The sequence below is a fragment of the Lutzomyia longipalpis genome, chromosome 1 (genome assembly GCF_024334085.1).
Source record: "Lutzomyia longipalpis isolate SR_M1_2022 chromosome 1, ASM2433408v1".
NCBI classification, from domain to species: Eukaryota; Metazoa; Arthropoda; class Insecta; order Diptera; family Psychodidae; genus Lutzomyia; species Lutzomyia longipalpis.
Genome location: NC_074707.1, coordinates 47,373,168 through 47,387,273, shown reverse-complemented (window position 1 = coordinate 47,387,273; position 14,106 = coordinate 47,373,168). Strand labels below are relative to the sequence as shown.

The 14,106-nt window shown below is 33.0% G+C and overlaps 1 protein-coding gene across 2 annotated transcripts in view; it reads left to right on the top strand.

The window, feature by feature from the left end:
* The first annotated feature begins 2,660 nt into the window (after positions 1-2,660).
* The window catches only part of LOC129787903 (ras-related and estrogen-regulated growth inhibitor-like protein), a 34,900-nt gene continuing 23,454 nt past the window's right edge, over positions 2,661-14,106 (top strand). For both annotated transcript variants that reach the window (XR_008750271.1, XM_055823740.1), the window contains exons 1-2: positions 2,661-3,408; positions 9,292-9,561. Coding sequence is in view for 1 of the 2 variants with exons in the window: in XM_055823740.1 (XP_055679715.1) it covers positions 9,501-9,561 (61 nt within the window). In the remaining variant the exon portion in view is untranslated. The remainder of the gene's footprint in view (positions 3,409-9,291; positions 9,562-14,106) is intronic.

Sequence of the window (14,106 nt, the reverse complement as noted above, 5' to 3'; positions counted from 1 at the left end):
AAAAACTAAGAAGTACAATTCATTACTTTAAAAACATTTTAGCCCATATAAACTGAACGCTAATTTGCATAGTTGATCAAATCATCAACAAATATTGAATTAAAATTGACTCAATATTCAGAGTACCTATCAATATTGATTCAATATATGTCCGTTTAGAGGTTCAATTAATGGACAATCAGAATAGACCTTTTGGTCAATTTTTGATCAATAAGTGATCAATCAGATTGACTCAATCATAATTTAATATTTTTTGGCCCAATCATTAGTTTACTGGGATAATATAATAAAAGAAAATATAAAAGTCCTTTTATCTCTTATTTCCTACATGTGTTAAAGACAAATCTAGGTCTATGGATTATAGCACAAATATTTCTCAGTCATAAACTTTACGCATTATATAACAAATAGGTAAACTGCTCCACAAAGTGACCCTCAAATGGAAACTTCTTCACACTGTGAGTGTTTGGTTGCAGGCCTTTTTTGCTATATATAGTCTACAATGCGAGAGAGAATTCAATTTCCGTGTTCCTGCAGACACTGAAAAAAGACTTTGCCCATAAATCACCGCATCCCCGGAAATTAATTTCCAAGAAGGAATCATCTGTGAGATTCACTTACATAAAATTTTTATTAATTGTCCCACACAGTTAGGTTCAAATCTCCCCAGAGGATCCAATTTCCATCGTGGGGCGCAATCATTTATCGCCCATTCCCTTTAAACCATATGGAGAGATTCCTTGGAGCGAGTACATTTTGTGGCATATAGAATGATATATTGTCACTTAAAATGTTAGAGAGGTACAGGCATACCTACATAACAAATATACAAGAGACACCGTGAGTTTTATTGCATTCATAAAATATATATATATACAAAGAGTATATATAATTTCTCTCAGTGTTTTCCCGTCAAGATGGAAAAGTCTCTGAGAGAGCTTTTCTCACATTTTTGAGGCTAAAAGTATTTCTTCCTTGTTCTATGATTCCTTTAAAAAAAAGCTCTTCTAAGGTGTATGAGAGACTGATCATAAAGTCTTGGTTTCTTTTTATAATGTCTGGTGGAGGGTTAGAAAATAAAAAAACTTGAAATTGGTGTATTCTTTTGGCATTACGTCATATGGGAACGTGGTTCTTATGCTGAACATCTCGCACTCTCAAGATCTTGCCCAAGAGAATGAAGATGGACAGAGAAGACCATTGAAAGTGCAAAGGAAGACAACAAAAAATGATGCCAAAAGGGATGATGATTCACGAATAAAGGGACAGACAACAAGCATATTGCTTCAGCCTGAAGAAGAAAAATAAAATCAAAAGAATATAGAGAGAATAGCGAGTCAAAAACAGGGAGGAGGAAGAGGCAAAACAAAATTGAATGCACCTGCGGTTAAAATTAAGATCACTTCTTTTGTTCAACCAGCAACAGAACTCATGTTTTTCCACAATTTAATCGTCTTTTTGGGATGATGATGTATTCTTTTCTTTTCTCGAGCCCCTTGCTTATTTTTTTTATTTTGCAACAAATTCTCCTCATATTGGTGCAAATACACGAAATAAACCTAATTTTTACATTATTCGTGTTCAAGTTTGAGTTAAATTTTCACGAAGGACCCTTCTATATTTTTTGCAAATTACATATTTTATTGATTATGAAAGTTCTGTGCCATTTTCCTTTACACTGTGCAACCAAATTTGCTTTAGGTATTTAAAAAGAGAGTCTTGTACACGAGACAAAGAGTTTCATTCTATGATTTAACACCTGTGAATAAGAACGTTCTACAATTTCTATCAATTGAGAAATAAATCAACTAAAAATACACAAAAAGAAGAGAAAATTCGTATGAGTACTAAAACCACTAAAACATGAATTAATTCACATAATTCTTCACATAATTATTTGGTATTGTGATCTAACCTGAGTGTTGCAGAACTATTATCATTCCTTTCAAAGAAGCAACATTATATTATGAATTATACTATATAATTTAATTACTCATTAAAAATTAATCGTTGTTATAGCTCAATATTTTATTACTCCCTCTCACAAAATATTTCAGGGTTTCACGGAAAAATTCAATTACCCGCCTTTTGGGTCATTCAACTATGTATACACAAATTGCAAGAAGAAGAAAAAAAGCATTTTACAAGAGACGGACAAAAAAGACAAACGTGCTCACTTTTTTGGCTCCTTTGGGCTTGCAATAAAAATGCAATTCGATATTCAAGTTGATGACGCCAACAATTGCACACTCTTCAGCAAATTAACTTCATCAGACACATGTGCCGTACTTGACTCGCGATCCTTTGCGATCGTACAGTCGAAAAAAATGCAAATTTTCGCTACACCAACCTTCAATGCATGGTGGTAATTTTGCTGCCAAAATTGCATGCAAAAGGAAACAAGAAGCTTTGGTGAAAAAGAGCGTGATCCTGAGTTTTTTTTCTTCTACTTCTTCTTAATATCCCGGAGAGTCTCTCTCTACGTACAACCTCCCAAGGAAGAAGATTCGAATTGATCGCATGGTCGTGGGTGCGGATAATAATTTCACTGCAGTGATCCCCTAAAAAATTCCTCACGATCGCACACAGACATCTCACCACGTTGGAACACTTTAGCTTCACATTCAATAAAATCAACCAAGTTTCTCCGCAAGATCTTCAGTCGGTGTTTCACTTCCGAACCGTACGGACGTGCTATTTCACATACCTACATCTTCTGCGTGCGGCAACTCGCGGTGTTGTTTTCGTCAAATAAAACATCGATAATTGCATAGAAAACAAACTCCACATGGACCCCTATTGAGTCTCTCTCCTACAAACAGATTCTTATTGGAGAAAATTCGATTATAGATTACATATTTCCGTGTATTATATACCTATATTTTCGCGTGTGCACGAAATCTATAAAATATTTTCCATTTCATTGAACAATTTGAGATGATCTTGAGTGAATTACAAAGTGTTGTGTTTAAATCTTCTTTTTTTCTTTCTCTCGTCTTTTCGTACCAGACTTTAATTATCTTATTGAAGTCCTGATAACAGTTACTAGCATAAGTCTATAAAGTTTTCACTTCAGTAAAAGAAAAAAAAAACATTTTTGCGCTAAATGATCATGTTACATTGAACAGTGCCGGTGATTTTTTTCTTGGGACTTAAGAAAGATCGTGTCATTGTGATTGCTTCTGTACTGTGAGTGAGGCAAAAAAAAATCTGCATAAGAAAAACTATACAAGCATAATTTAACCGCATTAACATCTTCATTCAGTTAATGAACTGAGAATGAACCATCTGTTGGAAGAAAATTGGTTGAAAATTTAATTAATTGTGGAAAATCTCAAAATAAAATATAAAGTGATCGAGTGTTTTATAGTATGATCTACAACGAACTTTAGTACAAAGGATTAAAATGTATGTATGTTTTATAAAAGAAAGAATAAAAGTAAAGCAAAGGACCTTTATTCAGCGACCCAGAAATCCTTGAAATCTTTGAATTTTGTAATGAAACTTCGAGATTTCTAGAGTATTTCAAGGGTTTCTTGGTTGCTGAATAAGGCCCAAAATTCCCATTTTGTCTAATTTCCATTCTAAGAAAGAAATTTCTTATAAGACTACCTGATAAGTTTTCTTCAGATCTCATAACTATATACCTATATTTTCTTTGTTTTACCTATATTTTGAAATTAAATTCTTTTATTGTTATTTTCTTATAGATCGCGTTTGATCTATTTCTTTGTTACAGATTAAATATATATATCGCCTTTTCAGAATTTATTGAAAATTCTCGCGATCGTCTGGCGTCATCAGATCGTGACTTTTCCTCACTCAAAGTACCCCATCGCGGACATCCCAGACATGTCTACCTATAGACTTTTATTTACATTCTATTTTTTTTCGAGCAATAAATGGGAAAATCTCACTTAGACGCCATCCTGATGTGTAACAATGTGGTGTGTGTGTATAGTCTTAAAAGTCAGTCAAACATTTTGAAATTGCATGAAGGAATATAATTGAAGTTTGGCCTTGCTTTGTGTGTGACAAATATTTGCACTTGTATGATGAATAAATTGCCTGGCTGGCGCCTAAAAACGCTACTGGGGTTCATCATTGAGCAGTCAAAGCTTCCAGGAGATCATATTAAATGGTCACATCATATATATGTAAATATATATATCGGCTCCCCGTAATATACCGTGTGTGTGTATAGATATTGAATTATTGAGACAGAGAAAACCGCGCCATTGAGTGTGAGACAAGAAGATATTCAGCAGTGAAGGAATCTCGTTCCGGGTGATTAATGTACACATAAATATTACTATGCGAGCGCGAAATACACGGAGAGACGGCGACTATACACAGGAATGTGATTATTATTATTAACTCTCATATGAGCGCTAAATATCCAACATATTTGATTAGATTAAATATTTAGTCACATTTCATATTTCAATAGAAGAGATAGTGACACTTTCCGAATGCCGCGCGCGCACTTATATTGGGTATACGTGCGATTGAGAGAGTTTTCAATCATATATGATCACCAATGGTTTTTACTCACCCGCTGGGAGATCTTTTTTTTCTTCTTACATTGGGTAATCCTTTTCCATATAGCCAAAAGATGCCACGCTGAAGGTCTTTCTGATGCGACTTTGTACAATGAGGGCGCGGCTTAGTATGAGGTTTTTCCGGAAATGATTTTGTTCACTGAACCGTTTTGTATTGAGACGTAATCATAAGTTGTGTGAGGGAGCTAATGATGGTGAGTTTAACTTTCTGTCCCTTGAAAGTAAAAGAAAAAGAATTTATTAGTAAAATCACATGTTTCGTCAACATATAAAATACATATAGAGCTATACATATTACATTTCCTCCTCGTTCTATACAATGTTTGTTTGTACAAGAAAATGACCAATAAATATTCAAATGATCAATAAACATTCAAATAGACCTCACGGGTGTTTCGCTAAAAGAGGTGGAGATGAATGAGAGCTGAACAAATTTGCAATATTTTGATTAAAGCTCCAAATGATATACGACACTATATACTATTAATTAATGCATCTGTATAAATTTCACTCTTACTCTGAATATTATTTATTTCATCCATTTTCTAATGAAGATCTCCGGTCTTCTTGGTGTAGTGAACCTCTCTTAAATTATTCCACGATACACGGTGGTCAACCACGGTGGTTTTGCTGATATGTCCATTGAATCATAAAATATACATACGTATGCATATACTTTTGTAAATATTTCAAGAATATCAATCCAGAAGAAATTAAATCATTTAGGATTTTTTTTTTATTTTTGCAAAGCTTGATTTCAAAATTTTCTAGACAAGTCAATTTTCAGTAAAAATTCTTGAAATCTTGCACAAAAAGTTCTTCAATTTCTTCTCTGACCAAATCCATTCAACTTTTGTGAACATAATAACCTTTTAAGTCATTTTTGTGCTCTCAAAATGTTCTAAATGAATTTTCTTTGAAAATAAAGGAGTTTATTCATTGGTATATGAAAAACTTCCTTATTCGGAGAACAATTTTGACCGCAAATTATCTTTCAAAGAAGTTAAAAACAAAAAGGAAAGGCAAAAATTGTAAATTAACGAAACATTATTCTTCTTGATTTCTTTTTAAACAATATTTGCTAGCTTTTTTCAATGTGATCTCAAAGGAAAAAAATGAGGAGTTTCTTTTGCGATTTCTTTTTCTTTTGTGACTCCCTACAAAATAGAACATTTCTTAATTATTTTACAAATCATTAAATTTTTTGTATCTCAATGAATAATCTCCTTTTGAAGGAATAATTAAACACAAAATAATTTTTGCCATATAGAGTGTTGTTTGCCCCTCGATAGTGTAGCATTGGATCACTTCCACATGGTTTACTTGAGAGAGAAATTTGGTCTGAAAAATACCCTTTTTTGCACGAACATGAGGCAGGTGGATAAAGAAAAATGAACTTCTTGCAAATACAACCTATTTTCGATGTTTGAATAATGGGACGGACGGACAAATTATGATGAGGATCAATTTACAACACATTCAAATGAGTCTCCACCTCGATCAAATTAAATACACCCAGAAATATAAATCGTGTGTGTCTGCATGAGGGTCTATATAGGCATCATACCGCGATCGTAGAGAGATACAAACCATTTAAGCGTAAGAAAAAAAAATTATAACACGCGGAATGAGAAAAAAGACATTCATTGACCATCAATTAATGTGTATGTTGGTAATCTGTATCGCCAAACAGATCTCCAAGTCATAATAATAAATTCAAATCATATGGAAATTTATTCAGGTCCACTTTATTTATATATAGTTAGCTATGTACTCTCTGTGCTCTCTTTTTTTTTTTTCGCTCCACCATCATGCATTCAAGTCCATTTGACATTTATTGAACAATTATGCATTTAGGAGGAGCAACAGATAAGAAGAGTAGAGTGGGTGGAATTCATTCACAAAATGATCGCCAAAACGTCTACTCAAGATGATCGACAGCACAATCAATATAACCATTCTACTTGAGAGTTAAAATGGTTGAAAATGTAACTCATAAATGTGGCGATAAATCTCCTGCAGAAAATGATGTGTGGATTTGAAAGTGAAGATTCCACACGTCAATTTATCATAAATTTCTGATTTTCTTTGATCCCTAAAAATTATTTCTTCTTTCCTTTTCTCTCTCTCTCTCTCTCCAATAATTTCCAAGCAGATGAACTCATTTTGCCAAAATTCCGTTTCGCAATATCAAAACTCCAAACGTGGTTCAAGAGAAATATTTGATCTGATCCCAATCAATTAGTTTTTTTCCATTCATTGTTTTTTCTTCCTCTTCACATTTAATACCTACCTATTCTATATAGTTGGGAGCTGATGATGCTTCACAATCTTGAGATGGAAATGAGATCAGTTTGCAAAATGATCTTCCGTTGGTAAAAATTTTTCAGAAAGTTTTTTTTCTCTTTTGCATTTCGCTTCCACAAAACTCATTCATATTCATGCTCTTCTTGAGGAGAATGGTAAGATTGGATTTGCCAGTGAAGAAAAAAAAATGATTACTCTGCATAAAATATACCAATGAGAGATCAATTAAATTACAGAGTGATTTTTGAGACTCGTAACTGCACGATTTCTATGGGAATTATTGAAAATATGAATGAAAAATGAATTATTTGCAAATTCTCTTTGCAGAAAAAAAAATATCTCCCTTTATTGAATAATCACGAGGAAACAATCGATTTATTGTATGTTAGGTATATTTTATCTAGTAGAAATTAAATAGAGGCATACAATGTATAAGGAAAACATCAACACATAACATCTGACACGGTACAAGAACAATCTCTTCGCGTCGCAAGTCATTTGAGGATCACAAGTAATGGTTTAGAGATATGATTTTACATGAGATTTATGTGATGATCAAACGTTTGGGAAAATTCGCCAAGTCATTTTATTGACCATTTCTCTAATATTTCAATCAGTACGAAGCCACAGACACATGTAACTGCCGAGTAATCCTCATGAGTTTATAGTAATTGTGATTCACATGCTATTGAAAAGTTTCTATATATCAGTGTGGCTATAATTAAATTAAGTTTAGATTAGATTTTTGCAAGGGGTGTTTATCTGGCGAATATTTTGATTTTTAGGTGAGTGTTAGATTTTAGATATTTTAGAATCATCCAAATATTTCCGAAGATTTGAATATTTGACTTGACAATGAAAATCTTTTGCTGTAAAAACCGAACAACTCATAACCGAAAAAAATCCAAAAACGTATTTAGGACTTTTTGGTTTGAATTTAATCTTTTTTTGGGTCCAATTTACTACTTTTTAGCATTAATTTACTATTTTTCAGTTTAAATTAAGTTTCTTTTCAGGCTTTAATGATGTTTTTTAAAGTTTTGTTCCTCAATTTTTGTTGTTTTGGGACTGACAAATATTTATCGGCTTGAATTTAGTCTATTTTTGGGTTGAATTTACTACTTTTCGGTTTGATTTAAGTATTTTTTTTATGCTTGAATTTAACATTTTGGGGATTAGACTAATATTTGAATTTCTCTGGGGAATCTTCCATAGATCCGAATAATTACATTCAGATAAACTCCCCCTGGATTTTTGTTAAGATTAAGGCTTAAGCTTCATAGAAACATCCTCAGTTTAATCTTCTTAACACATGTGGAAAATTTTTGTTTTTTTAAATTTAAAAAAAATTATATTCCAGCAAAGATTTTTCCAATTTAACGAATTTACCTCAATTTTTTTTGTTTTTTGTTTAGAAGATTTTTATCCTTCCTAATATTTCCCTTTTTGATTTCTTTTTTAGTTGATTCACTTATTTAGACATCAAAAATAGTTGAATGTGTAGTGCTTAAACATTTTCCCATTTCACTGCGGTGTAGTGGATAAAAAACTGCTAATACTGCTTTATATATGAGATCACATGGTGATAGTAAAAGAGATGCAAAAGCGCGAGCGGAACTGATTGTCATGTTTGGTTTGATGGCAGCGCATAACAATGCAGAAAATATGTTGTGGGTAAAGCGTGTGATTGACATGAAAAACGTGACACGGGGGGAGATTTTTTTTTACTACGGTGATTGTAAAAGTTTGATGATCGTGTTCGTATTGATCACTTGCATAATTTTTCACAATATTTGCTTCTCAGAGATCATCTGCAAAGATTTTTTTTATAAATATTAGAAAAATTAAGAGGCTTTGGAGGAAAATTTCTTAAGAAACAAAGAGACGATGTATAGTGAATATTATGTATAGAAGGGTCACATGGTATTGAATATCATCTGACCCGATTGAAGACCTCCACAGAAGGGTTTCGAAAGTGATTGCTGCTGCGTGGTTTGGTGCGGAAAAAAGTGAGCCAAAGACAGAGAACTTGGTGTAATCTCTCAGTCACTTAGTATAAATGACCACATGCATCGACGAAACATGAAAAGTTGTCTTCTTACTTTGCTTTTTTTCTGTAAACGCAGCGCCAGGTAAAATTATTCCCCATTAGTATGATGTCTCTGCGAAGGAAGTCTTTTCGTTTTTTCGCTTTTCTCCAACTTCTCTGATAAATGCCATTGCATGATGGTAAATTTTGTTCAATATTTTTATCAAAAGAAAGAGGAGAAAAAAATGATCGAGAATCTGCAACAGAGAGAACTTGCAAATTAGTGTCCTTTTTCCCTTCTCTCTCTCTCTCCCTCAACCCGACCAAATTACCCCACTATGGATTTACATGAGAAGATATTTTTAATGTAATTTTTCTTCTCTTTCTTTCCAGTGTCTCACAATGATAAATTCAACGACAAATTCCCTAAATTGGCGTCAAGAAGTTAATTGTGCTTCTTGGGCGTCTGAAACGGACAAAATGAGCCTCTGTGGGTGATCAGCAACAACATTCATCTTTGGGATTTTTTTGCACAGCATTTCCTGATACCAAAATTAATTTTGTGAAGAAAAAACTTCCCAGATATATTTATAATTGGGACAATGACTAATTTAAATCGAATACGTGTTGTAGTACTTGGCAGCTCAAAGACAGGGAAAACAGGTGAGTTTTTCAATTAAAATTTAAAATCTTCTGTTTTTCTTCTGGCGCAAATTGAACTATTCAAACGAGAAAGATAATCTTTTCCATATTAGAAATCAATTGATTTCCAACACTTTTGCGATTTTTCACTTTTACTTTTCAAGTGCAATTAAGGAATTAAAACATGCGACAACCCTTTACTCATTATACGATGTATGGTCATTTCACACATAATAACCCACTTATTTTTATTCGATTAAAAAGTCAAGCGATCGTTTACAAGTGATTTCCTCTTTTTGCAAATTTCACAGCAAATTTCACGACAAAAATTTACACAACAAATTGGTGGTATTTTCGCATGGGTTGGTAAGAGAGAACACCTGAAAAATTTTCAGGAGGAAAAAAAAAGAAAGAAAAATGATGTCTCCCCGTGAAATTTCTTTGCAATAAAATTTGCAATAAAAAAGTTATATAGTCTCTTTTCACATGTCCCATTAAGTCAAACATAAATGGAAGATTTTAACATGAAAATGGTTTTTATTTTAAATTAATCACCAATCCAATACCTTGTAATTGCATACAAATCATCTAATCAAAAGTATATGCTTCTCATTGATCTACATTTTTGATCGGACTGGGGAAATGTTGTGCTGCGCATTAGGTTGCAAAAATTGTAGCTATGTATGTATGTATGTTTCGTAATGTTGGCAAAAGTCATCATGATCTTGTTATATAATTTTTGCTAAATGCATGAAAGATGGTTTCTATTATTCACCCCAACATATCAGCATTTATTGACATTAATTGCTGATCGTTAAATACATACGATACGATAAGAGTAACACTAAATACGTAGTGTTTGGATAGCAAAAAGTAGTTTTTTTTAATGAAAAAAAAAGAAAGAAAAATAAAAAGATAAAACACCGCAGAGACGGTGCGAGAGTAAAAAGCACCAGCAACTTTACAAGATTGATTGATATGTTACTTGAAATACTGTGACATAAATAATTTGTACAGTGATCATTTTTACAAATGATCCTCTGCGCAGAGATCACCATGGGACGATCTAATGTGTTAAAGAGGTGAAGAGCAAATCACGCGATAAAAACAACCGGGGAGACATGACGAAAATAATATATATTGTTGATGATTGTGATAAAAACCCCCTTGCCATGTATAAATTTATTAATTTTGACAAGTAAACACGCGCAAAAAAAATCACACGACCGACTAAAAGTAGTTCAATAGTAGGAAGTTTGAAGAAACTGTGGAATGTTGGGTGAGATCGATTTTTGCATTTCTACTACATTCATTTTCTTATTTTTATCATCATTTATTCTCACAGCTATGAACTTATAAGCGGTCATTTTTTTAATGTCAACTTTTTCACCTTTCTTGTGGAATAAAAATGAGTAAAAAAAAATCCACTAAACCTATTATAAATCAACTTTGTGGGAACACCGTGATTGTGAATAATTGTCCCCACACGACTACAATCTTCACGACGATGATGATTATCCAACTTGGAGTATTAAAATTCCTCTGACATGCAAAAAATGTCCCTCTTGCAAATTTTGTCTGTTGAGAAAAAGTTATGCCCATCTAGCAATTCGCATATTATACATTAATTCTTTGCAGTGAAAAAAAAAAGAAGAAATTCAACAACCAGTCTTGTGATAAACTAGGTGTGTTTGAGTCCTAAAGGTGCCTACACCTCGACAGGTAGTAGATAGAAAGTCAGGGAGAAGCGAGAGAGACTTTCAAAAACGCACTCTGCTTGAATAATTGATAACATTAAGCGATGAAATGAGATTTTATAGATTAGGCAATGCGGCTGAACATACGAAAAATTTACTACATCTTCCCTAATGTTTAAACCATCATGCTCACCCCGCGTGTCTATACATTTTCCTTGTATTACCTTTATTTTCTAATCATCAAACTCAGCCGGTATGTACAGTATTATGTCAAATTAACCGAGTGTATGGCAATTCATCTGCCTGTTTGCCTAATGCATCGCACAATCTCCCCTTTTCAAGTGAGTGGTAAAATGTTATACACAAATGGTTGCAAAAGTCTATCCAATCATACGAAAAAGGATGCCTTCACGCATGTCCAATCACTTCACTTTATACCTATTAAATCTATATGGTTCTACACATATTGTCTGTAAATTACAATTTAACACTACACCATACACTACCCTAAAAATGTTTCCAGGTGTGAAAAAAATGCTTATTTTTAGGACAAATTTTAAATGTGTTCTACTCCGGCTGTGGTCAACGGATTCTCACAATTCCGCCACTTCTGAAACGCTACATTCTTCACCTTTCCAAAAATGGAAAATTTTTGAAAATCGGTTGAGCAAAACCGGAGATATAGGGTGAAATTTACTTGTCAGACTTAGGATTCCTTGAGAAAAACATAAAATTTCATAGGAAAAATTTAAGATTTATAACTTTTTGTAAAGGGAAACTAAAGATTTTTTTAAGTGCCTGAAAGCGAACAGAAAAAATCATCGAAAAATATGTATTTAGATCAATTCAGCTGGACTGAATAAATCTTAAGTTTTTTCTTAACGAATCTTGAAAACTTAAGACATTTAAAAAAAAAAACTTAAAGAATCTTAAGAAAACTTAAGTCTTTCTCAAAAAAACTTTAAGTCTGTCTGAGTAGTGAATTTCACCCATAGACCTTAAAATTTTCCATAAAAAATACACGATTTTTGCTCACACGGAAACGTTTTGAGGGTAGTGTATGTGGTATATAATGATATCAGAGCAAATCTCATTTATTTAAATACATTGAATATCTTTACTATTCACTTCTTTAAAATTCTTGTAACACGCACAAATTATCAATAAAAATGTAAAATTGCATAGAAATGTTCTTAACTGTTTTTATGTTAGAGTTTAACTTTATTATTTTTTTATTATGTAATAATAAAATACTTTTTGAAGAATATTAGGACATAATACAAAGCTTTACTTTTCGCATTTCCGCAATGTATAAGTTCCTACATTTTAGATAACTTTGCAATAAAATGTACTAGAATGTTCTCATTGATTTACAAAATTTCTATTTACTCCGAAGTCCTCTCTCACTCTGCATAAGAACATCTGATGAGAAGAGATTGATGATGCTAATATGGCGCGTGTATGACCATCAAATGCATTAGCACGTACGAGAGAATTCGTTGATGGTGAAAAAAAAAGGAAGATGAAGGCATTCCTCAAATGAGAAAACTATGAAGAGGATCACGTAAGAGGTGTATTGTAGCTGATCGTATATAGTGAATTCCTGTCTCATGTTTTTCACCTTTATTTTTTTTTCTACACCAAAGTCTGCTATCTGTCGACATCATCAATTTGGTGCATCATTCTCTTGTTAACATGCATCTTCTCCACATATATATGTATGTATATGTATGTTGCATAAAGTGAGAAATGAATAATTATAGCCTCGATTATACCATGTGATAACGGATCATGTCAATATACAAGTTAATTTCTTAGCCATTTTCCACATAGTCACTCTTGTGCCTTGTTATATTTGACTTGGATTATAGACGAGGACTTTTTAATAAAATGCAGAATGCAAAAACGTGCGGAAAAGGGATATATGGACAAGATAGCACATTATTGTGTATATAAATAGTTACAAACATACTTTACTTGTGTACAAAATGACAAAAATCTATTGCAATTGTGCTTCAATTTGAAGGAAGCTTAATTATAATTTATGATGCTTTTCACCTGACCGAAGAGCAGGTCAACTCTTTAATGTTGCAGAGACGAAGGTCAGACGGAGCAGAACATGACGATTCATTAGCCACACCTTCAATTTTTCCCTGTTAGATCTTTCATCCACGCGATCGATGAGTTTTCCATGTAATATATGCGCACAGCTTAAATTTGCAGCCAACATTTCAACAGGCACACCGCGCACATAAATGCATACATACATATAATATAATAATGTACATTAAACTTGCACTGCCATTGAAAATCATCTCTCTTTACTCATATAAACATCACCACGCGATAAATTCTACAAATTCTTATACCGTGCAGACTACACGATCGAAGGAGGAAGAAATGACAGAATTGCGTGAATGTGGCGAGTAAATTAAATGCTGAACATATGTTAAGAAGAAAAAAAGAAGAGTTATGCAATTTAATATCAACATTGCGTTGTTGGTTAATAGAAGAAATCCAGGGGACTTGGTCAGAAGAGATAATGCAATAACTAGATCAAGGACAAGACACCTCTTTTCTCGCACCTCTTCGTGGTATCTTGCTCTCTCACCAATGCGGTTGGTGATTGATTCTTCGTGCATTTTCCCCACATGCAAACTTGGTGCGATGCAGAGATAATAAATAACACCTACATTGGATGAGAAGTCGTGATAAAAATTGATGAACGCGAGTACCTGTGTACACACATAAAGAGTATTTTGCATTTTTTTTACTTCCACATCATTACCTTACGCCAAAGAGGAACTTTGCCTGCAAAGCATCTCATGGCAGGGTAAAAGGTTCACATAAGATAGGAGTCAGAGAAAAT